The sequence below is a fragment of the Equus przewalskii genome, chromosome 14 (genome assembly GCF_037783145.1).
Source record: "Equus przewalskii isolate Varuska chromosome 14, EquPr2, whole genome shotgun sequence".
Lineage (NCBI taxonomy): Eukaryota > Metazoa > Chordata > Mammalia > Perissodactyla > Equidae > Equus > Equus przewalskii.
This window is the reverse complement of record NC_091844.1, coordinates 15,101,202-15,126,779: the sequence shown is the minus strand read 5'-3', so window position 1 is coordinate 15,126,779 and position 25,578 is coordinate 15,101,202. Positions and strand designations below refer to the sequence as shown.

At 47.8% G+C, this 25,578-nt stretch overlaps 2 protein-coding genes across 4 annotated transcripts in view; one reads left to right on the top strand and one right to left on the bottom strand.

Moving 5' to 3' along the window:
* CKAP2L (cytoskeleton associated protein 2 like) overlaps positions 1-8,097 on the top strand; it is a 35,430-nt gene extending 27,333 nt beyond the window's left edge. The window contains exons 7-9 of the mRNA XM_008533371.2: positions 3,730-3,793; positions 5,214-5,403; positions 6,909-8,097. Coding sequence (XP_008531593.1) covers positions 3,730-3,793; positions 5,214-5,403; positions 6,909-7,134 — 480 coding nt within the window. The 3' untranslated portion in view covers positions 7,135-8,097. The remainder of the gene's footprint in view (positions 1-3,729; positions 3,794-5,213; positions 5,404-6,908) is intronic.
* NT5DC4 (5'-nucleotidase domain containing 4) overlaps positions 5,079-25,578 on the bottom strand; it is a 37,087-nt gene continuing 16,587 nt past the window's right edge. The window contains exons 2-20 of one of the 3 annotated variants that reach the window (XM_070573621.1): positions 22,770-22,914; positions 22,052-22,443; positions 21,427-21,500; positions 21,222-21,339; positions 21,047-21,142; positions 20,742-20,833; positions 20,574-20,631; positions 20,141-20,234; positions 19,894-19,947; positions 19,559-19,642; positions 19,199-19,231; positions 18,367-18,474; positions 18,081-18,147; positions 17,786-17,956; positions 17,066-17,117; positions 16,618-16,678; positions 15,289-15,465; positions 13,866-13,943; positions 5,079-7,044 (exon numbers count right to left, since the gene is read on the bottom strand). In XM_070573621.1, the coding sequence (XP_070429722.1) occupies positions 7,021-7,044; positions 13,866-13,943; positions 15,289-15,465; positions 16,618-16,678; positions 17,066-17,117; positions 17,786-17,956; positions 18,081-18,147; positions 18,367-18,474; positions 19,199-19,231; positions 19,559-19,642; positions 19,894-19,947; positions 20,141-20,234; positions 20,574-20,631; positions 20,742-20,833; positions 21,047-21,142; positions 21,222-21,339; positions 21,427-21,500; positions 22,052-22,110 (1,500 nt within the window). In that variant the 5' untranslated portion in view covers positions 22,111-22,443; positions 22,770-22,914 and the 3' untranslated portion in view covers positions 5,079-7,020. Of the gene's footprint in view, positions 7,045-12,692; positions 12,882-13,865; positions 13,944-15,288; positions 15,466-16,617; positions 16,679-17,065; positions 17,118-17,785; positions 17,957-18,080; positions 18,148-18,366; positions 18,475-19,174; positions 19,232-19,558; positions 19,643-19,893; positions 19,948-20,140; positions 20,235-20,573; positions 20,632-20,741; positions 20,834-21,046; positions 21,340-21,426; positions 21,591-22,051; positions 22,444-22,769; positions 22,915-25,578 lie in introns of those variants that run through there. The other 2 variants (XM_070573623.1, XM_070573622.1) reach the window with 2 other exon arrangements.

Sequence of the window (25,578 nt, the reverse complement as noted above, 5' to 3'; positions counted from 1 at the left end):
GCAGGATACAAAGTCAATGTACAAAAATCGGTTGCATTTCTATACACTAACAACGAAGTAGCAGAAAGAGAAATTAAGAATACAATCCCATTTACGATTGCAACAAAAAGAATAAAATACCTAGGAATAAACTTAACGAAAGAGGTAAAAGATCTGTACACCGAAAACTATAAAACATTGTTGAAAGAAATCGAGGAAGACGCAAAGAAATGGAAAGATATTCCGTGCCCTTGGATTGGAAGAATTAACATTGTTAAAATGTCCATACTTCCTAAAGCAATCTATAGATTCAATGCAATCCCTGTCAAAGTTCCAACAACATTTTTTACAGAAATAGAACAAAGAATCCTAAAATTTATATGGAACAACAAAAGACCTGAATAGCCAAAGGATTCCTGGGAAAAAAGAACAAAGCTGGAGGTATCACACTCCCCGATTTCAAATTATACTACAAAGCCATAGTAAGCAAAACAGCATGGTACTGGCACAAAAACAGACACCCAGATCAATGGAACAAAATTGAGAGCCCAGAAGTAAACTCACACGTTTATGGACAGCTAACATTTGACAAGGGAGCCAAGAGCATACCATGGAGAAAGGAGAGTCTCTTCAATAAATGGTGTTGGGAAAACTGGACAGCCACATGCAAAATAATGAAAGTAGACCATTCCCTTACACCATGCACAAAAATCAACTCAAAATTGATTAAAGACTTGAATGTAGACCCGAAACCATGAGACTTCTAGAAGAAAACATAGGCAGTACACTCTATGACATTGGTCTGAGCAGCATATTTTCAAGTCCCGTGTCTGACCGGGCAAGGGAAACAAAAGAAAAAATGAACAAATGGGACTACATCAAACTAAAAAGTTTTCTGCACAGCAAAGGGAACCATCAACAAAACGAAAAGACAACCTAACAATTGGGAGAAGATATTTGCAAACCACATATCAGATAAAGGGTTAATATCCAAAATATACAAAGAACTCATACAGCTCAACAACAAAAAAACCAACAATCCAATTAGAAAATGGGCAAAAGATCTGAACAGAGATTTCTCCAAAGAAGATATACAGATGGCCAACAGGCGTATGAAAAGATGCTCAACATCATTAGCTATCAGGGAAATGCAAATCAAAACTACAGTGAGCTATCACCTCACTCCGGTCAGAATGGCTATAATTAACAAGACCAGAAACAACAAATGTTGGAGAGGGTGTGGAGAGAAGGGAACCCTTGTTCACTGCTGGTGGGAGTGCAAACTGGTACAGCCACTATGGAAAGCAGTTTGGAGTATCCTCAGAAAATTAAGGATAGATCTACCATATGATCCAGCTATTCCACTGCTGGGTATTTATCCAAAGAACTTGAAAACACAAAGGCATAAAGATACTTGCACCCCTATGTTCATTGCGGCATTATACACAATAGCCAAGACTTGGAAGCAACCTAGGTGCCCATCAAGGGACGAATGGATAAAGAAGATGTGGTGTTTATACACGATGGACTACTACTCAGCCATAAGAAATGAGGAAATCCGGCCATTTGTGACAACATGGATGGACCTTGAGGGTATTATGCTGAGTGAAATAAGTCAGAGGGAGAAAGTCAAATACCATATGATCTCACTCATAAGTACAAGATAAAAACGACAAAACAAACAAACAAACACATAGCATTGGAGATTGGACTGGTGGTTACCATTGGGGAAGGAGGCAGGGGGGAGGGCAAAAGGGGTGATTAGGGTCACATGTGAGGGAATGCACTATAATTAGTGTTCAGGTGGTGAACATGATGTAATGTATCCAGAATTTGAAATATGATGTACATCCAAATAAAATAAAAATTAAAAAAAAAAAGAAAAAGTTTATTAAAAGCTCTAGACATATGAGGCTTTACCATGGGGTGATCTGGCTGAGTCTACTGGCTGAAGAACCCTCAATATCAGTCTTTTCAGGTCTTTCTCCCAAGACTGGTCATATTCTCTAAAGAAGGCTCCTCCGGTCTCTTTCCTGGGAGCTAGAAACCAGGCTACCAGTGCTGTGGGCGAGAAGAGAGCTGGGAGTCTCAACCTTCAGCGTGAAGATCTTTATTTATCCCTTTTTTTCGCTGGGACCCCCACCCTCAATCTTGCGTGGTATCCCCGAGAGGCTTGGAGATTACATCCCCAGTTTTCTGTTAGGATAAAGGGGGGGTGGGGCACAGTCACCAGGCTGCGTGGAGTTCAGGGATGTGGGGTAGTTTTGGAGGTCTGACTGCTTTTTGAATAGATCCTCAAGAAAGAGTCCTTCTGATTTTGACCCCACTATACAGTCCTGAGCCTTTCTGAGGCCCTGGGGTTGAATCAGGTTGTTTCTCAGCCACATTGCCAACTTAGAAGTCAACTCTTTCAAGGTGGTTACATCTTCCTTCTACATTCTAGCTTCCAAAATCTTATTGCTGTTTCCTCTATTCTTTGTGGTTATTGCCTTCTTTTAATCCTTTTATTATCATTTCAGTAGAGTTTCAAGAGGGATTAGAAATAAATGTGTATTCAATCCATCATCTTTAACTAAAAGCCTCTAAAAATGTAAAATGCACTGAATGTTTTATATAATTCAGACTCTTTGCAACATATTCACTACATTTATTCCCATTTCCCTGAGCTTAAAGCATTTTAGATTTTGTAAAAATGTATAGATAGCTTTGCTTTTATGTTCTATTGTCTGTTTATATCTAGTATTTATATGATAGAGAGTCTCAGGCCAGGAAGACCAACCTCCAAATATAATGTTCCTATGAGAAATTACAGTTCATTTATGATGATCTGTTTCATGGCATGGTTTACGTACTTTGAAAAAGGAAGGCTATCTCAGATAATTTTATCAGAAAGTTACTTTTCTGTAATGGCTTTTTTTTTAATATTATGTTTTTTATGTTATGTTACCAAATAAAACAAAGAAAGAAAAGGCTAGTGGGAAATTTCCCCAAGTGCTCAACTAAAGATTATATTTGGGTGATGGGATTATGGGTGATTTCCTTTTTCGTGTTTGACTATTTGTTTAATTTTTTTGTACTGAGGTATATGACATGATAAAAATAAAAATTCAGTTAAGACAACACTAAAAATGTATGCCACATTTTCTGTATGGCTAGGTTTACATCTTTGGGCCAGAATCTTTATGTGGGGACACATCTTCAACAGGATCATATAAATTGGTAATAAAATTAATTTGATTTAGAGAAATTTCACTATAGAACGACTTTGCATAAACACATCTCTTCATTAAAGTCAAGCAAGCCAGCATTTAACTGACATTTTCTTTACTTCATTTTTCTCATAAATCTATAAATCTAGTCCTATGTAACTGAAACTTTTTAAGTGTTATTTATAGTTAGACAAGATAAAAAAAGAAACATTTTTATTATAAAAAGAAGTTCAGGGGCTGGCCCCATGGCCAAGTGGTTAAGGTCGTGAGCTCTGCTTCGGCAGCCAAGGGTTTCGCTGATTCGAATCCTGGGTGCTGACATGGCACTGCTCATCAAACCACGCTGAGGCAGCATCCCACACGCCACAACTAGAAGGACCCACAACTAAAAAAAATACACACCTATGTACCGAGGGGCTTTGGGAGAAAAAGGAAAAATAAAATCTTTTTTAAAAAAAGTTCAATTGATGTTAAAGTTCCTTAGATCATTTTTTCATGAATATTTTTAATACTGTTCCTGTATGTTCTTCCTTCCTTCCAGCCAATACAAGAGTTGCGAGAAGTTGTTCTTAACATGTTGCAAGACCCAAACAGAATCACAGAAGGTACTATTTTTGTATTTAAATTCATTCCATCCAGCCACTTAAGTAAAAGTCATTGAGGAACACGTAGGGGAAAAAAGAAAAGAAACATAAGTCCCCTGAAGTGCCTCTCACTTCTTGGTTTCCATACCCTGGCCCTTTCAGCCATCATCATCAGCTGATTTATTTCTATTATTACAAGTATATATACTGCCCAACAGCAAACAAAGGTGGTTTCCACCAGAGCAGGCTGGACTAGAGTGTCTTGCTTTCCTGGAATCCTAGGTAGGAGAAAACAAATGGCTCTTTATCAGAAGAGATTGAAGCAAAAGGGAGAAGTGCCTGAATTTAACTTACATGTTTAATCATAGCAAACTCACCAACACTTAATACATCCCAATTCATGGTAGACCTTTAAAAATAGCCATCTCAGGAATCTTTTCACTTAGTTAACCATTGCTGTCATTAGTCAGAACTTCTAGAGAACCCTTCAATGAAAAATATTGTGCCAATACAGTGAGTGACACATTATGATTGCTTATAACATTTGTTATATGAATGGAAAGAAAAAGCAAGCTACCTTGAGAAAATAAAATGGATTATTGTTATGATCGTAGAAGGTGACAAATCATTTTCCTTTAAGAGTAGATTGAACTTTGGGGAACAATCAAGTAATATGGAATTACAGCTAACTCACTCATTACTTTTGGGAATAGGTCATATAGTAGATATTCTCAATGGTACTCTTACTGGGAATCGTGCTACAATTCAGATGTTTATTTATAATATATGGCAGTGTTCTTCAAAGAGATAAAAAGAGGAGTCAGGAATCCATGCCTTTCCTACTTGTTGGCCCCTGTTGACCTCTCCTGAGGTCTCAGCCTCTAGCCACAATATCTGCCTGGTCTCAGTCTAATTTCCTTCCCTTCATTTTGGTTGTTCTGGTTGGCTTATCATTCAAATTCTATTAACACAAGACATTTTTTCACCCACTGTCCAAGGTGATAGCTGTGTGGCTTCCCTGGATATGGAGGGAATCAGGAGGTCAAGTGAGTTAACCCTAGTGAGTTGAGAGAATTCACCCAAGGTGTGGTGTAAGGGCAAAAGGCCAATGATTAGTCCCTAAGGGAGCTCTCGCCAGAGTGAATAAGAGATTGGAATGTGTTCAGAATGTTGAAAGGGTAGCAAGGATCCATCCTCAGGTGGCAAGGAGGCCCAAAGACTGTCTGGGGGGCTGTTTAGGAGGATGGCCTGATGTAGCAGGGCGTTGGTACAAGGCTCAGCAGGACAAACGAGTTGTAAGTCCCACTTCACATCAGTTACTCTTTATTTAGTGTATGGACTCCATGAAATCATTGTATATGGTGGTTTTTCATTTCATTGATTTTTAGCTTCCATATTAAATTGGTAAGTTTTACTTTCCTTCTTGATCTTGCATACACAGGAGTTACCTCTGACACTTTAGTTGCTAAAACTAATATAACATCAATAGATGAGCTGACTGAGAAGATGGAATCTGGAAACTCTTGTCTTTCTCCAAAAGAGAGAGAAAAGGTTATAGCAACACCTCAAATAACCAAGACAGAACAGAATCATCATCCTGGTGTCAAATTACAGATCGCCTCAATTCCTAGGTAAGCAAACTCCAAAGCAGGCTTTGTGTTCACAGGCCTCATTCAAGTCAAGTTCCCAGTTTCTCCTTCACAGATCCAGAATACCAGCAATTTGTTGATACCTTCTGCTTCATATGAGGACCAGGCAGTCTAATCCATCCTTGGTGTTAAGGGAAGGAGCTGAGGGTAAGGGGAGGGTTGAAGCCTTGACAGGAAGATCTGTGTCCTTTCTGTGCACACACACCATCCTCCTCACAAGACCCCCAGAGAGATCTGAGCTGCAGGGTGGAAGGTGCTGCTGGAGGCAGGAGGGGTGTTGGGATGAGTTCCCCTCTCTCCTGGAATCGGTCCTCACTCTTCACCTTCATTTCTCCTGCACTTGCAGATCCAACCTACCTTTCCTGCCAGCCCTGGGGCAGGGGGCAGGGGGCACGGGGAGAGGCAAAAAATGCCAAGCAGGGGCACCCTCTGTAGCTGTGGTAGAGAAGGGTCAGTGAACAGCCCTATAAGAACAAAGTACAGCTAGTCAGGTGGTACTAGTTAGAGGCTGCTCATGATATCAAAAGTATTTGGTTTCTTTTAATATCAAAAGTGTTTGGTTTTTTTAACAAGTATAAGTCTAAGGCAGAATCCAGAGTAATTTAAAGAACTATGTGAGGGTATCAGTGTCATTTTCTAAAACATTAACGTAACATCCATCTCTATTCGTGATCGTGAAAGGAGAATTCCAAACAAAAGCACCAGGACCACAGTTCCATATTTTATTCCCTGGAAAGTGCAGCTGGGCCTCTTCCATCCTAAACTCCTCTCTCAGACATGTCATTTCCCCACTACAGTCAACTCATGGATAGATGAAGGCAGGCAGTTGATCTGAAAACCAGCTTTTGCTGGCTCTAGAATTTATTATGAGTTGTTAGCAGCCTGGCCTGCTAGTATTGCTTAGGCTAATGTAATCAATGGTTTTGTGAGGTAGACCAGATTCACTACATGGAAAGATCTCTGCAGCCTGTCCTCCAGGCTGCTGCTTATTGGAATGCATTGAAGTTTACAGGAAGATGCCCAGTTTGTTCCAGTTTCAATTTGTGCTTTTGTCCACCATCTTAAAAGATTTTTTTTTTAATAGCTTACTGTCTAAACTAGAAATAATCTTAGAGTTCATTAGGCTGGCCCCATTTGGTGTTAGGCCCAATTTCCTCAAAACCTGTCAACTCTTTGATAGTTTATAGGATAGACAAAGACCAACTAACAAGTAGGCTGACTTCAAATAAAATAAATACCACACAAGCTTCATTCAATAAATCCCCATGCTTTCACTATCCAAGAACAGATAAACACCACCCAGTTCATTCTGACACTCAGGGAAAAGCCATCTTAGGACAAGAGCTGTTCTAGACATACCTCTTGTATCAACCTACATTGAAATGTCTATCATGTTTTATTATAGAGTAAGAAAAAAATAAAGAATAATAAGTAGAATTTCACAAGAAGCTATAAGGTTTTGAATATTATCTCTTGCTGTCCCTCAGAATATATGGAATGCCAGAAGTACAAGACATGAAGCTGATCACTCCTGTTCGGCGTTCAGCGAGGATCGAGCGAGCCGTGTCCCACTATCCAGAAATGCTGCAGGAGCACGATTTAGTAGTGGCTTCTCTTAATGAGCTGTTAGAAGTGGAAGAAACAGAGTGTTTTATATTCCGTAAAAATGAGGCTTTGCCTGTAACATTAGGGTTTCAGATGCTTGAATCATAATTTCTTGATGCTTTTTTTTCTTAAAAGAAAAAAAAGACTCCATGAGACAAGAAACGCCCTTGTCCAGGGGACCTGAAAGAAACTGTATAATGGAGAGGCATCATGGATGCAGATTATGGGCTCCCAGGACTGGAAAGTAATTCTCTGGGCTGACGCTCAAATTTTATGTCCCCACGGGAAAGCCTCACTTATTTCTTAAAGGCTGTAATCTACCACAGGTTTATAGCATACATAGATTTCAAACTATTGAATAGTAATTTACCCCACAAGTATGGTAAAAATTTGCTCTTTATTGATCTACTGTAATCCCAACATAGTTATTTTTTGTATCAGAAGGTTGGTGCTGCAATATGATAGACTTGCCTTCTCCGCTAAGGTGGATCCAAGAAGGCAAGTCTTCCCAGCATGGAAGATCTGAGTTCCTGGCTGTATGGGATATGACAGACACCTGGGCAAATGCACTCATTTTACAGATGGGTTTATACTAGCCATGCCTTTGCTCAGAGATGGCAAATGACTTTTAGGGGTGATTTTTGACTTCCCTCACAGTATCCCTGTAGATGAGGGGTAATTCACGTGATTTCTGTGCCAGGTCTCCTCTAATGAACCACAGTCCTGAATTGGGATGGTCATGTAGCTTTTTATATCTAAATCTAATGTTGCATTTGTTATTCAGAAATGCTTCAAATAAAAGGGAGCAGGGCAGAGGGGTGGGGAGGGGATGCTTGCTTTTTCACTTCAATTCTTTGCTCTGCTAAGGGACACCTGGCCGGAGAAGACAGTGCAAGCTTCAGAGACTGTTACGTTGCCTTTCCTTCCTCCTGGGCAACTGCTCAGGGAAAGGTAAAATCAGAATCATTATGTAAATATAATGTATAGAAAAACCTAGTCAACATATTTAAAGTTTAGCTTTCTTAAGTATTATCTAAGACAAGAAAACACATTAAATTTTGTTCATTCCTGCTTGTTTATCTTATTTATTCTAGAAGACTGATGATAGCTTGACCTAGAGAATTAGAGGTTTGTCTGGGCAAACACCATAGACTATCCCAGGATGCCTCCCAGGGAACGTTCATTATCCTGGAGAACCCACCTTGATCAAGGGTTTGACTATCAGCCTCAGCCGGGAACTGGATTTTTTCATTGTGAGGAAAGCAGATCCTTCTCGCCAGGTCAGATTTCTAATAATGAGGATCATGAAACTGAGCTATAAACCATAATGCTGATAGGCTAACTTTCAAGAAGAAATAGATTGTCACCACAACCAAAATGCAGGAATCCCCACAGCCAGCCCTTTCCTTCCTTTAGACGGACTCTCTTTACCTGTGAGGCCAAATAATACCTTGGGGGGTTGCTTAGAGATCACAAAACCTGAAAATGGGACTTAGAGAAATCAAATGTTCACAATCACCAGACTAAATGATCCTGAAGCCTGTCCCTCCTTGTAAGGAATGTCCTTGCCTCAGACCTCAGGTCTTGCATCTTTTGTCCATTGACCGAGTCCTCATGATTGGACCCTCACCGCCATCCTTTGTTTGTGCATTCGCCTTTCCTTTGGCTTTAGAATGATTCATCCTTGCCACCCAATGTGCCCCCTGCCCCAGGCCTGGGAATCAGCTGTCTCTTTATGATGATTTTACATCTCTCTTCTCAGGACCATTGTCTTAATATTACAGCTCAGTTCTCAAAAGAGCAACTTAATTTTTCTTGTCAGTTCCTTGCAGGGTGTCACACAGTATCACCCTGAGTACTAATAATAACAGTGTAGGTTGAACTATTGGCATCTAATAACGTATAGTTTTCAAAGTGACAAATAGGAGGTTTTGAACAACCTGATTAGACGAAATAGCATCTTCAGGATATAGAAGAATGTGGAAATGATTGTGGGTGGCACAGCAACTGCACAAAACTGCACTCTAATTCTGGAGCTCTTTGTAGATTCTCAATAGCCCTCCTGTTCAGTAAATAGCTGTTCCTAGAAACTAGGAGCAGGAGGGAGGAAGAGAGGGAAGGAAAGAAGAAAGGCCCTTAATCACTTGGAAGGAAGATTCATAGAGAATTGTAATGGAAATATGGGCCTTGACAGAAATCAAGGCTAATGTTTAAGGATGGCTTCTTAAAGGAGGTGAGTGTAAAACTAGTTTTAAAGGAAGATAAACAAGGATGCTTATATACTGGCATTCCTGTGCAAAATGACCATGGACTGGAAGACAGGGAGGAGAGGCATGGCAGTTCACATTTATTGCTGTTTACTAGGTACCAGGTACTCAAACTATAAAAGGCATCTGTTGTTGCCTGCCTGGCATGTAGTTCTCCTAATAAGAGTACCGAATTTCCTTAGGACCACCTCTTTCCCATTCACAGCCTACAAGGTGTAAGAGGAAAGATTCTACCCAGGAGTGAGCATGTGACCCTGGCCTAGTCAACCAGAGCCTGGCATCTCCTGGCCACTGGCATTGATTGAAGGATGGTGTCATGTCTCAGTCAAAACCAGTGAGACTCATTTCCCAGACTTTTGCGGTAGAATTGCTGAGAAGATAAGATGGAAATCTGTAAGCCATCTTATAACCACATAGAAAAAATCTGCCAGAGAATGGTACCAACACAGAATAAGTGTGAGAGCTGGAGAGAGCAAGGTTATATCCAATGACATCGTTTGGTCCCCTGGCTACAGCCTGGAGCCAGTCAAGCCCTGGACTTTTCAATGATGAGAAAATAAATTCCCTTTTTTTAAGCCAGTTTCATTTAGATTTCTGTCAGTTGCTAGGGAAAAAATCCTGACTAGTACACACACGTACAATAATATGTTTATGGAATTATGCGTACTCTGACCATGTTCCATGTATATTGTCTCACTACCTCTCCACAATGGCATAGGTCATAACATAGGTGCAGAAACAGAATAGTTAAAACAGTAAGTGGCAGGGCTGAAATTTCAAACTCAGGTCGGTCTGGCTCCAAGACCAGAGGTTTAGCTCCTATTTCTATTTAAAGTAGGGAAATGAGGACTAGAATGGTGATGAGGAAAGAGCAAATCTGAGAAAGAAAGAAATTCTTAAACTGTTCCAAGTTTACCAAAAAGGAATCACTGTGATAGCCAAAGTATTGTCATTTACTCTATGAATGAGGTGACTTGATCACATTTTTACCACAAGGTCAACTATCCCAGGGATGATGCTTCTATTCTCTCCATTTCTGACTGCTCAGGACTGGATGCCAGAATTAGGATATTAATTCAGCTGCTGTAACTAGTCCCAAATGGAAGTGCATCTCTCTCACATCAGCAGTCCAAGTGAAACAGTCCAGTACTCAGACGGTGCCAGGCCCAGGCCACAGCTCTCCCATGGCTCTGCCATCCCTAAGTTGCAGCCTCATCCATATGGCCAGGGATGGCTCCCAATCAATTTCATATTCCAGCCAGTGGGAAAGGGGAAGAGAGGAAGTGGAAGGTACACCCTGTGCTTTTAGGGTCACAGCTTGGAAGTTGGATGCATCATTTCTGCTTAGGATGGAGGGGCCAGAACTTGGTCACTTGCCCCAACTCATCGCCAAAGAAGGCTGGGGAAAGTCTTTTGGGTAACCACGTGCCCAACTAAAAATGCTTCCAGAAATAGGGTATGACTTATCAGTGTCTACCACGATCTTCGTAATGGAGTACATCTCTAACTAAGGTGTAGATAAGCAAGTATAGAAGTGACATCAGGTTTTTTACAAATGTATCAAATGAACAGCCAAGCACCCTACCCTGCCCCAGATGAGTTCCTAAGGGTTTAGGAAGAGTTCTAATCCAAAGCTTTATAGCTTTTCCCCACTTCCTCTTGTCTTATACTCTCTTTTGATACCTTTTGCCCCATCCTTTCCCCTGCAATTCTACAAGGAGACCCAGAGTAATAATAACCAAGTGACATGGTTCACTCAGTAAAACATACAGGACATTGTGGATGCCAGAGATGCAATGATGAGCCAAATGACCTGACCCCATGGAACCAAGAGTCTAGTGGGGACACGTTAGAGGATCACAAATGTAAAAGTGTGATAATCCTGAGAAAGAGGGGTCCATGGAAGAGGGACTAAGAGAAGGAACGGACCCAGTCAGGGAGGGGGGGGAGGCCCCCCAAGATCTGAGGGAAGAGCAGGTTCACAAGGAGAAGGGACGGGCATGCTTCAGGCAGAAGGAAAAGTGGCAAAGGCCCTTTGGCCACCTCTACCCTTCCTTTTGTAGGCTCTTTCTCCACTCCGCCCCCGTCTCTCCCTCACTGTCTCTTCCTCAGACCCCATTAGGATCTTCGGCCAGGCTGTTTATCCCCCAGGCGCTTTCTGCATCATCTCTTCCCTAGGAAGGAATTCTAAGGGTTGATTTTTGCCGTATTAGCAAGTGTACCATATTTCAGCATCTTTCTAGAAAAGCATGGGCCCTAGGGTCTGAGCAATTTTCCTGACAACTTACGATCCTCTGGGCTTTGAATAAGAATCCAGTGTTTAAAAAGTCCAGGGGTACCTGGTCATTGACTGGAGAACCTGCCCCTGCAGATTCTGGGACCCAAAAGTCAATCTAGGAAGAATGAGAGGCCTTAGCCATGCCAGACCTGGAAGCTTCTGAAATGCACAGCAGATGTAAGAAAATGACTGTGAAGTCTGAGCACACAGCGTGTTGTCCTTATTTATCTGCAGGTATTCCAAATGTTTCCCTTGTTTATCCACAGGAAATGAAACTAGTGAACTATGTCAGAACTATTCCTGGGGCCGGCTCCGTGGCAGAGTGGTTAAGTTTGTGTGCTCCGCTGCGGCAGCCCAGGGTTCGGATCCTGGGCGCGAACATGGCACCGCTGGTCAGGCCACGTTGAGGCAGCGTCCCACATCCCACAACTAGAATGACGTGCAACTAAGATATACAATGTGTACGGGGGGGCGGGGGGGGGGGGGCGGGTGGTTGGGGAGATAAAGCAGAAAAAAAAAAAAGATTGGCAACAGTTGTTAGCCCAGGTGCCAATCTTTGGGGGGGGGAAAAAAACTATTCCTCCAAGAGTTTTTTTTTTCATTTCAAACATGTAGATACAGTCATTCTAAGCCTCCATATAATGCCAGATGATACCACTAACAGACAAAAAGTGAACTATAGGAGTGAATTCAAGTCGGTGACATCAGAACAATGAAGGGCCAGGGCTTAAGACCACAGAGCAGCTCCTACCAAAACAAAGAATCGAGTTTCTGAATCATGAGTATGACTTTTTATATGTTTTAATGCATGTATACATCAAGTTCAAAGACGTTTGGGCTATCTCGTTTACTGTCTTTCTTAGTGACCTGGAATGAAAGAAGTTAATGAGGTCATCTATAGCCAATTAGGTATTACTAGTAACAGAATCAAGAGTGCACAGAAATACTATTTTTGAAAAATGTACAGAAATAAAATTGGACATAAAACATAATGCAGCTCAGGGCAACTGGATAAAATAATTCCACTTGTTACACACATTTCCGAATGGCTCAAAGGCCATGGGGGATGCCTTCTAGGATGAGAGCAGTACTCTTTCATCCTCCCTAAAAGAAGTGTTCTCAGGCTCCAAATCTGTTAATTCAGATTTCAATATGGTGGCTTTTTCTCTCTTCCATACTTTTCCTGTTATCTGAAAAATGTCTCAAATAGAGTATGACCCGTGATGCCAGCCCGTGTCTGGGGCTCAGTCAGGGACTCAGTCAGCCTTGTTGCATCCCTCCTGGTCCTCGTCTCTCTCTCTGCCCTCAGCCTAATAAGAAACAAAACTGATTATGGAGCCCTTCTTCCCAAGCTCACACAGTGACTCCTGACCAGGGGTAGAAAATGTGTCAAAATGCCCTAGTCTGGACTGGGATGGAGATGAGGGCTAAAGAGGTCAAACCACGCACATCCCCGGAGAGCCCTCATTTACTGATGAGAATGTGTGCAGCCCTCTGGTGGGCTGGGATGGAAAAACAGTTGCAAACCTCCGATGAAAGATTATTAATGTACTTGAATTTTGAGCTCCTTGGCAGGGGTACATTGGCTTATGATTTGCTTTCTATATTGTCGAGCATGCAGGAGGTGCTCAGTAAACATGGATGAAAGAATGCACTGAGCCTGGAACAACCCAGCTAAAGGGAACCTAAGAGATGGACATTTTAAAAATTGAGCCCCAGAAATACCAGGGTAGAAACAGGAACCCTCATGCAGGTTCGGAGATGCCAAACTAGGCTAGAAGCTCAGTCTGCCACTCATGAAAGCTGGAGTCTCATTCCAAACAGGTCAGGCAGCACAAGGTGACAGAGGGCTCGAAGCAGGAGCCCCTACTCATGGTCTTTATAAAGGCTGTCTGGAGAGGAAGCCTGGCTTGGGAGAGCGTGTGCTTTGCAACCTCTCCCTGAATGGGAATGGGTTTGTCAGATGAATCAGCCAAAAGTGGTCTGGAGAAGTGCAAGAAACGTGACAGCTAACCCCTGCTCAGCAGAACCTGTGAGTCTGGGCTGAGAGGCAGTGGTTCTCGGCCCTATCAGACCCAATGCACTGTTTTAAAAACAAATATTTTAAGTTCCCCTTTTCTATCCTGAACTGAAATTCATAGATAATTATTGTCTCTATAATTTAAAATTTTTTAAATACCCAGGAATGATTACACTATGGTGGCCACAAGTCACTGAGCTCCTCGCCCACAGCCAGGTGGCTCCTCCCAGCTCTGCTGTAGAGAAAATCGACCTGACACCACCCAGCAACTCACCTTCCGGCTGTAGGAGAGGAGGTGGGAGGCACAATCCAGATTGGCCCGTTCTTGCTCCACAACTGACTCATGAGGCATCTGTAGGGACAAATGCAGACGGAGATGGAGTAAGTCCATCTGTGGTAAGGCCTCCCAGGAATCCTCGGTTATGCACAGACATCTCCACACGCTCCACACTCTGCCCACAGCTGCCAGCTTTCTGCCCAATGATGCTGGAGACGAGGGAGCCCAGGAGGGTCAGCCAGAGAAGGAAGGTTCTGACAAATGGACTTGACTTCCCCCAAATGCCAGGCCATCATGGTTGGGGAAAGTCAGCTTTCTTTAAATGTTTCACCTTGACGGTTTGGGATGCTTTTTCATCTGTCTGCTCTCTGCTTTAGCAATGATGTCTAACAGCACAGATAACTGTGCCTCGGACCCCCAGCTTTGCCAACAGGAATTCTCCATCTCTGCTCATCTAAAAGCCCAGAGATGAAATGAGGCTGCACAGTGACAGCTCGGTTCCCCCCAGCGGGTGGCAGTGTGGTGCAGGGGACAGAGCACGTGCCCTGGAGTTCAACAGCAAAAGGTTCAAATCCTGGCTCTGCCGTCTAGCAGCAGTGTGACCGCAGTTACTTAGATCCTCTGCACTTCCATCTCGCCAATGGTAAAACGAGGATAAAGAAACCTACTTGGCTGGGTTATATTGAAGAAACCTACTTGTCTGGGTTATATTGAGCATTAAGCAGAATGGTTTGAAAAAAAAAATGTGCCCAGCCCAGTGCAGGAAACATAGGAGACACTCAGAAAATGGTTTTTCCCCTCTCAAACATCTGGAACGCAGCTGAGAGTGGCAAGGAAAGCAGGGGACAGGGAGCCCCAGAGAACTAGTTTCAAGTTCAGATCCTTGACTTCAGACGCTCCATCTTATAAGATGGAAATAATGATGCTTCGTTGGGAGAATGACGAGCATGCTCAGGGAAGCTCTGCACTGCTCAGTGGCATCACTGCTGCTTCCACTTCCCTGCTCTTAACCCAAGAGCAGCTCCAGGTTTTCCAGAGGAAAATCCGCGGGAGCGTTCACTGTATCTCTGCTGCTTGGTCTACTTCCTCTGAAGTCACAGTGTGTTTACTGAGGGTAGAGGGACTGTAGCCTTCCTCCTTGCAAGTGGTACCATTTCTACTAAGGAAATAATGAGATAATGTGGTCTCACTTTAAAGTAGGAGTTAAGGTTGGGCATGAGGGAAACATCCCCGGCATCTTATCTGTATAACCGTGACTCCTCCCGTGCATTTTTTACGGTGCAGACAGTTATCTGCAAGGCCTTGACCCACTTGCGTCTGCAGGCGGGAGATTGGGTCTAGTGAACTCAAAAGCTCTTGGCAGGGCTGGTGTTCTGGGGCGGAGGGTCAGGGGTGCCAGGGAGGTTCTGCAGGGACCCACCAGCTCTGGGGCTGCCAGGAACAGCGAGCTGAGCGGGAAGTGCAGGAAGTTGAGGCAGGTGGCCGTGTAGAGGTCGGCGTAGCGCGTCAGCTGGCTGGAGAAGAGCGTCTGGCGGAAACCACAGCGGAACAGGCTGCCCATCGTGCTGTAGCACAGGTCCAGCTCCCGGGTGACTCTCTGGCAGAGGGGAAGCACACTGACTCGAGATCCTATCCCACCTGCACCTGCATCACCCACGGCGATCCCACCCACCCTGGTCTGTCACCTGGGGACCTAGAGGCCTTTGCCCACTGTAGGAAGGAGCTTCATTCTTTAGACCAGGGGCCACACACGTGTTGTTCAGCCAGCACCGGGCTCTGGGAGGTGGGGCAGCTCTCCACTTTGCCACGGGCCCCACTCCCTGCTTTCCTCATAGTCACCTGCCTGGCCCCAGAGAGTGACTAGCCCGCACTAAACCCTCAGCATAACGTACCCTCTGGTGCCCCCACAGAGGGCTTTGCAGAGGCCCACACACCCAGCCCCACTCTGGCCCCCCCAGAGGCCCCCACCTCATCCCAGGCCCTGCTCTTAGAGGCTGGAGAACTGCTCCAGACATTTACTCCCAGAGTGACCAATAGTGTGCTGTTTCCCCTCTCTGAGCCTCATTTCCTCATCTGTAAAATAAAGGTGACAATCCTTGCCCTGCCCACCTCTCAGGGCTGTGGAAGGATCAAAGGGCATGCAAGGGCTTTATACTCCCCAAAAGGCTTGGCAAAATCCTTCATTATTGGTCCCAGCTGGCCCTGGAAATGCCAAGCAGCCTGAATCCCCTGGACACGGCCTGTGGGGCTCTCCCAGCTTTGGTGGCTAGTCAGTAAAGCCACAAGGGGATGTCTTCCTTTCATTTTTTTCCCAGGACCCATCAGCTCACAAGCCCTAAATCTCATCTTCTCGGGTCCCTTGTCTGGCTGACCCCAGACACGGATCAAAGCTGGAGAGTCGGTCACATGAAGACCCAACCCGGCAGGCAGGCATTTCTCAAGGAGTGGTAATGGTGGAGATGGAAGGACAGGGGCCAAGCCCCACAAATCACCCCACAGGCAGAACTCAGCCCCTCAAGAGCAAGCACACTGCTGTCATTTGGAACACAGACCAGCAGAGGGCGCTGACTGACAAGGACAAGAGGAGCTCTACTGAGGCCAGGGAGAATTAGGTAACTAGGCTCCAGGGACTTGAGACAGAGCAGGTCCCAGCAGGCAGCCCAAATCCAGGTAGGCAGCCCAGAGGCACACACCCGATCCCCGACTCCCGCTGAGTCCCTCCCCTCCTCACTTGGCACCCCGCTCTTACCCAAATCTCCCTCTTGGTGGAGTTGATAACTTGCAGCCCACGACTGCTCCCATCCATGTGCCTGGTGCAAAAATGGCCATGTGACGCAGGGGAAGAGGCACCGGGCTTCCAGGCTCCAGACACAACCTCTCTAGACCACGTAGGGGTCAGGGAGCACTCCACGGGCCCCCAGTGTGGACGCTGGGTTGGGTGTGTGCATGTGTGCAAGAGGGTAGGCACCCAGAGTCCATGCTGCGTGGGTTAGGAGGAAGAGCCCAGAGGTCACAGTGTGAATGGTCCCAAGGAGGTCTGAGGGGTCCCAAAGTTCAAGTTACTAGGCAAGCCCAGCCCGAAGCAGATCTGGATCTCCTGACTGCCCTGGCCAGGTCCTCACTGCCAGGCCTGGACGCGGGCAGCCACCCTCTATCCCTCTCTCCTCCCCAGCGGGGCCGCAGGCCAGGGCTCTCACTGGTATAAGTCTGCCAGGTGCATGTCCAGCCTTTTCAGCAACTCCATCCGCTCTGAAAAATGAACAGGGCACAGTAGGGGTAAGTGACAGCCCTGCCCCCACCTTCGTCTGCCCCAGGCCCAGCTCGGACATGTGGCGAGGGTGGAGAGGTCACCAGGGGTCTTTGCCCCCCGGCTGTGTGCGTAACCTCCTTGGCCCCTTCCTTACACCAAGTGAGACTGCCCAGAGCAAAGCGGGGACAGCAGAGCCTGTGGGACAGGTAAGAAGCTGGTCAGGGAGTCAGGTGACCTGCCCAAGGTCACACAGCAATGACTCAAACCCAGCTCTTAGAACCAACTCGAATTGTTTGGGCTCACAGCAACTCCTGACCCCAAGGATACTTCAAGTCATTCCCAGGTTGGAGAGGACCGTTCTCAGGGAGGGTGGGGAGGGGAGGGTCGGGTGAGGAAGGAAGCCTCAGACTACGGAAACACCTCAAGGGGGGAGTTGAGTCTCGGCTTTGCCCCTTCTGGCTGTGTGACTTTGGGCAAGCTGCTTAACCTCTCTGGGTCTCTGTTTACTAATGTATAAAATAGATCCACTTTCATAAACCACAGAGTAGATAATATTATCATGGTCACTACTAACCCCCCACAGGAAAGAGGGGAAGATGACGATGGGGCAGTCCTCTGCACTGGTGGCCAGTGCCCCCTGCCCGTTCCTGACCCCCCCACAGCTCACCCTTCTCTTGGGCCCAGATGTCCACCTCCCGGGACAGCTCAGGAACCACCAGGCAAGTCCGCCAGCCCTGCTGCTTCTTGGACTTGAGGATGTCCCCAAAGATGTGGTCCCCAATGTACAGGATGTCCTTCCCCCGCACCCCGAGCAGCTCACACACCACATCTGATGATCCTGCCCAGCATGAGAGGACAGGCTCACCTGCAGCCCTTCCCATCCTGGCAGGCAGTTTGGGGTCACGGGCTCCTAGTCAAAGGTGGGTGCCTGTGGAGGGTTGGGGTGGTGTGGGAGCTGGTACCTCCAGAGTAGACAGCACAGTGTTGGTGGGGCCCTGTGTAGGTGCCCACGCGGAGCTTGCCCGAGTCCTGGAGGGGGGAGAGGGGCGCCCTGGTCTAGCTGGGAGCTGCAGGGGGACCCATGGGGACATAGGAGGAAGGAGGCAGCAGAGGGTCCCGAAGGTGTCAGGGGACAGGCAGACCAGCAGAGCCGTGGCTGCCAAGGGCAGATCAAGCCGGAGAAGCAGCCCCCTCCCCACAATAGAGTCCATGGGTCAAGGTGGACGTGGCCTCAGCCCCTGCCATTACCGTGTTGACCTGTCTCAGCACCGTTCCCTCCGCAAAGAAGCAGGGTTTGTGCGTGTCCACCACAATCAGGTCGAAGTAGGACCTCCAGGGCCTGGCTGAGGCCTCGGCCTAGTGGGGCAGGCATGGGGAGCATGTGCAGACACACTCTCTCAGTCTCAAAAATCTGACCACGACACAGTTCACAGGTCCTCAGCCAGGTCACCCGTCCTCTGCCCCAGATGCCAGCCCAAGCTCAGCCACGCTCTGGACTGAGAGCTTGCCAGCCCTTCTCCAGCCCGTCCAGGTGCCCTGGTCCTGCCTCCCAGATGGATGAGCCATCCCCAGGCTCGAGAACCAGAGGGACTGTCTCCCCAGAATCCCCAACCATGCCGGCACGAGGAAGTGCTCACAGGTACGTTTGGAGGCCGGTGTAGGCTATTGTGAGGGCTCTGTGTCAGCCTCTAGAGCTCCTCAGGGCAGTCAGAGACCCAGGGACACGTGACACAAGCACAGTCACCAAGGTAGAGCCCTGCTCGCTCATTCACTCACTTGCCCTGTGACAAGCGTGTGACACCTGGTCACAGGTGCAGAGCCCCTCCCCAAACATCTGATTGCCACTTCATGGCCTTCCCTGAGGCAGTAAGTGGCCTTCCCAATCCCTCCCGGTTCCTCGCATGGCCTGGCTGAGGTCACTGGCCTCCCACTCACTGGGGAGGTTCCAGCGAGGTCCACTCATGTGAAATAACCCCTCCCACATACTTGGTTTTCCCTCCAGGGGAGGGCAGACATCAGAGAGACCCTGGCCCTCCCTGCCCTTGGCACAGCTCACCCCAGCCAGGCACGTGGTGCTCACCTCACCAACGCCAAACAAGTAGGTCATGATGGCCTGGAAGGGACAGGGCAAGGGTCAGAGCAGTTGGCTGGGCTGAGCTAAGGTCACTGCCTGCCTCTGCTCTCACCCCGCAGGACACACTGGGGACCACAAGACACACTGGGGACTGCAGCAACAAAATGGTGAGAAAATTGCTCATTTTCCTGAGACGTGGAAACGCCTAGAAATGGAACCCAAAATGCCAACCACAGGATAATAGGGTCTTTGTTCCTCCCCACCCCTCACTGTTTCCTATGGGGCCTCAGTTTCCCCAGGGCCAGGAAGGAGGCAGTTCTCTGGGCTCGGAGGCCAAGGGCCCCATCCTTCCATACACACACGCACGTCAGTGTAGTTGTAGCTGCTGTTGGTGGCCAGAAACACTTTCCCAACCTCCTTCATCTTGCCCAGCAGGATGGGGATTCGTGCCTGTGGAGGAAATAGAAGCAATTTCCAGGGGTGGGGCCGCCCAGAGCTGCACTGGGGTCCCCTTCTCAGGTCTCAGCCTCCCAGCAGGGGGCTCCAAGCCAGGCAGGAATGCCCATGGACCAGGCCAGGCTACAGAGCTCTGTCCAAATCTTGAGGAAGGAGGCCAGAGAAGGAAGAGCAGCCCCACTGCCCTGGGGAGGAGTGGCACAAAGGGACAGACCTGGTCATGACCCTGGTCTATAGTCACTCACATCCTTCTCCACGTATTTCTCCAAGTCCTCCAGGGTCTTCTCCTTGAGACAGCCCTGCAGGAAGGAGCAGAGCTGTGTGTGTGTGTGTGCATGTGTGCACACCTGCCCACATGCCTGCATTCAAGGTGGGGGGAGGCCGATCACAGTCCTCAGCGGGAAGAGGAATGGAAACTCTGTGGGGCTGGTGGCCTGGGGGTTGGCCCAGGATTGCTGAGGGCAGACAGGTCAGGGGTTCTGGGCCACTCACTGAATGGTGGATGTTATCCATGGCGTCAGTCACATCCTGGAAGAGGCTTCGGAAGGACATGAAAAGGTTCCCATGTTGATAGCCGGTGTCACAACTGGAGCAGGCCAAGGGGACAGGGGAGGCTGATAAGGGTGCCTGAGCCGACCAGCAAGCCTCAAGCCCTTACCACAGTGACCCTTCCAGCCACACTAGGCTTATGTCCCAGCCATCCTGGGAGGGGTGTCACCCTGTGCTGAGGGTTATCCCTTGAGGGACACTGGTTACAAGGTTGGGGAGCCCCCTGCACTGAAGGCTTCCCCACTGAGATCCTGGATCCCCTCAAACCTCTCAGGAGGGGCCTCTGGCCCTTGGTGGGGCCCCCACATTGGGGCTTGGCCTGGGCAGTGGCAGTGTCCTGTTGGTCACCCAGGGCTGGGCAGGGTACGGGACTCACTTGGTGTAACGGGAGCAGCCGGAGAAGAAGTCCACCAGGCAGGCGTAGAGGTAGGTTTCTTGGGTGGAGGGGCTAGTCAGCCACTGGCCCAGGGATTCCCACCCCCCGACCCCAGCCAGAGCTGAGCCCTTGAGGACCACCTCCCCATACCCCTCATCCAGCCCTCACCAGGCAGGTTGAAGAGCGTGTTGAGGATGTGGAACCGCTGCAGATTGTCCCTCTGAATGAACTTGCTGGGGTAGAAACTCCAGATCTCTGCCCTGGGGAGGGGGTGGGCTGGGTGCAACCAATGTCCCCCGCCCCCCAGTGCCTCCCAGAGGCCAGTCCAGGCCCTGCCACTCCTTCCTGCCTCCACCTTCCCTTCTGCCCCTCCTTTATCCAGCTGGCATTGCTGAACCTCTGCTGTGTGCTTGAGCCACTCTTCCCTCCCTTCTTTCCTCCAGCACCCTTGCCCCCCACCCCTGGTCCCTTACTCCGAGAGGAAGGTGAAGCCGTGGGCCCCCAGCAGCACGTTCCCATGGGTGTCCACCTTCAGCAGGTTCCCATAGAGTACATCAAATACCAGCCCCCTGGAGAGAAAGCGCAGAGGATGGGGGTGCCAGGGCTGGCGACCCAGCCACAGCCTCCCATCCCAGCAAGCCCCCGCACCTGGTAGGGAAGGTGGGGTCATAGGTATAGCGCAGGATCTCGTGTGGGTACCCAACACACACAAGGCGCTCCAGCAGCAGCTCGAAGGCCAGTGCCTCATAGGCCGGGGACTTGTAGGCTGTGGGGGGCAAGCAGACTCAGCCCAGTTGGTGCCCACCCTCTGATCCCTCCAGCCCCAAACACCCTGCGCTCCCTCCCTCCCTACCAGCCAGAGTGTAGTCCATGTCGAAGCCAAAGCAGCGAATCTTCCCCAGTGCCAGGCTGCGGTTGACAAAAATCCTGGGAGCAGGAGGAGGATGTTGGGACCAGCCCACCAGCCCCCAAAACTCCAAGACCTAGGGCCTCCTTGGGTCTGAGTGTGTCTGAGCACATGCGTGTGAGTGCATGCATGAGCATGTGCAGAGAGCTGCGGAGGAGCAGGAGCTCACTGTCTCAGCGTGCAGGAGTGTGCTGGGAGCATCCTTGCGAGTGAGGATGTGCGATTGCCAGTGGGGGGTTGTTGCTTTCCTGAGTGGAGTCACTGTGTCCAAGCTCAGAGATGATGCATTTGTCACAAATAGGCAGCTCATGTCACTGCGTGGGAGGGAAGTGAAGGGCACTCCCTCTTTGCCAGAGTGTATATTGTCAGTGTCTCCCTCTGACAGGTCGCTGCCCACCTATAGATGGAGGTACCCTTGCAAGCACAGGTGCTTGTCTCTATGGTGAGTGTCACCATATCTGTGTATTTAAAGGAATCATTCTCAGGGTTGCTGTGTTATGTGGGGTATGTCAGGAAAGGGGGTGTTACAGGCTGAGATCCCCCCGGCCCCCACCCCAAGTGCCCGTCTCACCTCTGGTGCCAGTCCTGCTCCAGGCCCTGCGGCTCCCCTCTGGGCTCCACACTGGCCATCGCCACCAGGAGTGAGGAGGAGGCAGTGGTCCCTTCCCCAGCCACCTGCACACTATCAGTGGGACCCAGCAGCTCCCCTCTCCCTCAAACACTTCGGACACCAGTGACCCAGTGGCCCCACCCTGGGCCTCCATCTCCTCCTTCTTTGGGGGAGGAGTCAGCCAGATCAGTCTCTGGTACCCCCTCCCTTCTTCAAGAAAGAAAGCAGTTAGGATCAAGGAAGAAGAATTCATCTATATTATGCCATCTCCATTTCTAGGACTTATGCATCCAAGCACCTTAACCACCTAGGATGTAGCAAACAGGGGTTACAATGGCAGGAGCCTCCTGTACCTGAAAAATAAAACAGTCTTTAATAAATACATAAAGAACTCAGGACTCTTGCTTTACACACAATTCTAACACACTTGGTTATCAATTTCTCCAGCCCAAGACCATTTAAAGAAGTAATTGCTTAGAAATATGCCAACAGCTATAAGAAGCGGCAAATGACTAGAATTTCAGAATCAGAAAAAAGTATGAAAGTAAAAATCAACAAGCAGAGCAATTGGGACCATTTAGTGTAGAGCTGTCAATAGCCCCTGAGGGCCCACAGTGCTGGTTTTGGGCACTATGACTTCCACTCAAAGCTTTGACCCAGATCATTCAGAAAGACTTACACGATGTGGCATGTTCTCTTTTAAAAAGGAAGACAAGGGGCCAGCCCAGTGGCATAGTGGTTAACTTCGTGCACTCCGCTTTGGTGGCCTAGGGTTCACAGGTTTGGGTCCCAGGCACAGACCCAGCACCACTCATCAGGCCATGCTGTGGCAGCATCCCACATAAAATAGAGAAAGATTAGCACAGATGTTAGCTCAACAGCAATCTTCCTCAAGCCAAAAAGAGGAAGATTGACAACAGATGTTAGCTTAGGGCCAGTCTTCTTCACACACACACAAAAAAAAGACATGTTTACAATGCATTTTAGAAAACTTTCTCTCCAAAATGGCTAAACTAAATGAAGTTAGGCATTCTTGAAGGGATAAAAATTACCTGGGAAAAAAAGTATTTTAATTGAGTAGTTCTTTCCTTGACAATGCCAGATAAATAACTATTAGGATGATGAAGCAAGAGCATGGAGGCTGCAGGAACTGCATTCCTTCATTGGAAGAATGGATGGATGGATGGATGGATGGATGGATGGAGGGAGGGAGAGATGGATGGATGGATGGAGGGAGGGAGAGATGGATGGATGGATGGATGGATGGAGGGAGAGATGGATGGATGGATGGAGGGATGGATGGATGGATGGATGGAGGGAGGGAGAGATGGATGGATGGATGGAGGATGGAGGGAGGGAGGGAGAGATGGATGGATGGATGGATGGATGGATGGATGGATGGAGGGAGGGAGAGATGGATGGATGGATGGATGGATGGATGGAGGGAGGGAGGGAGAGATGGATGGATGGATGGATGGATGGAGGGAGGGAGGGAGAGATGGATGGATGGATGGATGGATGGATGGATGGAGGGAGAGATGGATGGATGGATGGATGGATGGATGGAGGGAGGGAGAGATGGATGGATGGATGGATGGATGGAGGGAGGGAGGGAGAGATGGATGGATGGATGGTTGGATAGATGTACAGATGGAGGGAAGGAGGGATGGATGGACGGATAGACAGAAGGATAGATAGATGGATAGACAGAGGGATGGGTGGATGGACAGATGGAGGGAGGGAGGGAGGGAGAGATGGATAGACAGAAAGATGGATAGATGGATAGACGGAGGGATGGGTGGATGGATAGAGGGAGGGAGTGAGGGAGGGATGGATGGATGGAGGATGGATGGAGGGATGGATGGATCAATAAATGAATTAATGCATGGATCAATAGATCGATGGATCTGTGGATTGATGGATGACAGATGGGTGAACAGACAGATGGTTAGATGGACGGATGGTTGGCTAGGTGAATGGGTGGGTGGGTAGATGGATGGATGGACAATTGGATCCACAGACAGATGGGCAGATGAACTATAAATGGCAGCCTTTGTTGAGAGTGTCAGAGGAGAATCAAGCTTCAGAAATCAGGAGGATTTCCAGAGGTCGTTTCACCCATGATTATTTGCTTTCAGCTCATCTCAGGGAAACCTTTTAAAAAGTGCTCTTTCCCGTATTGCATGGTTCCTCTCTAGGTCAGGAACAGAGAAGGAGAAACACCTCTTTCTAGGAAACCACTGGAAAGTTCGTCAGCCCTCCCCCTGGGGGTTAACATAGCAAGTGTGCGAACACGTAGCTTGCTTTTCTTGTGGTTGAACTTGGGCGTCCATCCTCAGCTTCCCTTCCACCTAAGGACAAGGAAGTCATCCAGCAACTTTCAGGAACAGTCACTTCAGTGGTTTCTCAGGTAACTTCTCCAGCTGTACTCCAAGTCATCTCCTGGGGTTGACTGAACAATGTAGGGTCTATGCCCAGCCATGCTGGTAGTTGGTAGCTGGTAGTTGCCCATCACTTCTTGGTGGGGCCTTCTGTGACCTGCACTGGCATGCCTGGGGGGCCAGCACCTCCTCATGTTACTGTCTGCTAAGGTGGCCACATCCTCATTGATCTTCAGCTGGTCAATCTCTGCTGCCATCCCAGGTTACAGCCACTTGTCCAGACCCCAGAGTCCCTGGACTAATTGCAGTTCCAGTCAGGGAGGACCTCGGGCTATCACAGGGACTTCTTGGCCCTGACCCCTCTGCCACTGGCACACTTGGGGGCCCCTCAGGAAGAGGAGATTTGTCATAGCAACAATAAGTGAATTCTTGTATTGCTTTTACTGTGTCCAGGCCTCGTAACAACCCCATGAGGTAGGCCTACTGTTGCTCTGAATTTACAGATGACAAAACTGAGGCACCAAAGAGTTAAGCCTCTTGCCCACTGTTACAAATCTAATAAATGGCAGAGCAAGGACTGAACCCAGAGGCCGGGCACCAACATCTGTACTCTCCACTACCAGCTGAAACCGCCTCTGACCAAGGTCCCTCACAGAGTCCCTGGACTTTTCAATGTTGTAAAAGACAAAGAAAGGCCAAGGAAATGTTCCAGAATGAAGGAGGCTAAAGAGACATGACAAGTGAATGGAATATCTGCATTCGGACATTGAATCAAGAAGGAAGATGGAACACTGAGGACGTTATGAGATCAACAAAGAAGGCAGGACGATGGATGGTAGATTAAAGTGCTCCCTCGATGTAATCTATGAAGCTGATAATGTGCTGCAGTAATGTAAGAAAAATCCCTATTCTTGGAAAATATTGAAGGATTCAGGGCAAAGGTCATGATGTGTGTAACTTACCTTCAAACGGTTCAGGAAAAAAATCACACACATATACATACACACATACCTACATGTGTCTGTGTGTGTGTCTGTGTGTGTGTGTACATAGTGGTGGGACAAATGATAAATCAGATGGAGTAAGATGTTAACAATAGGTCAATCC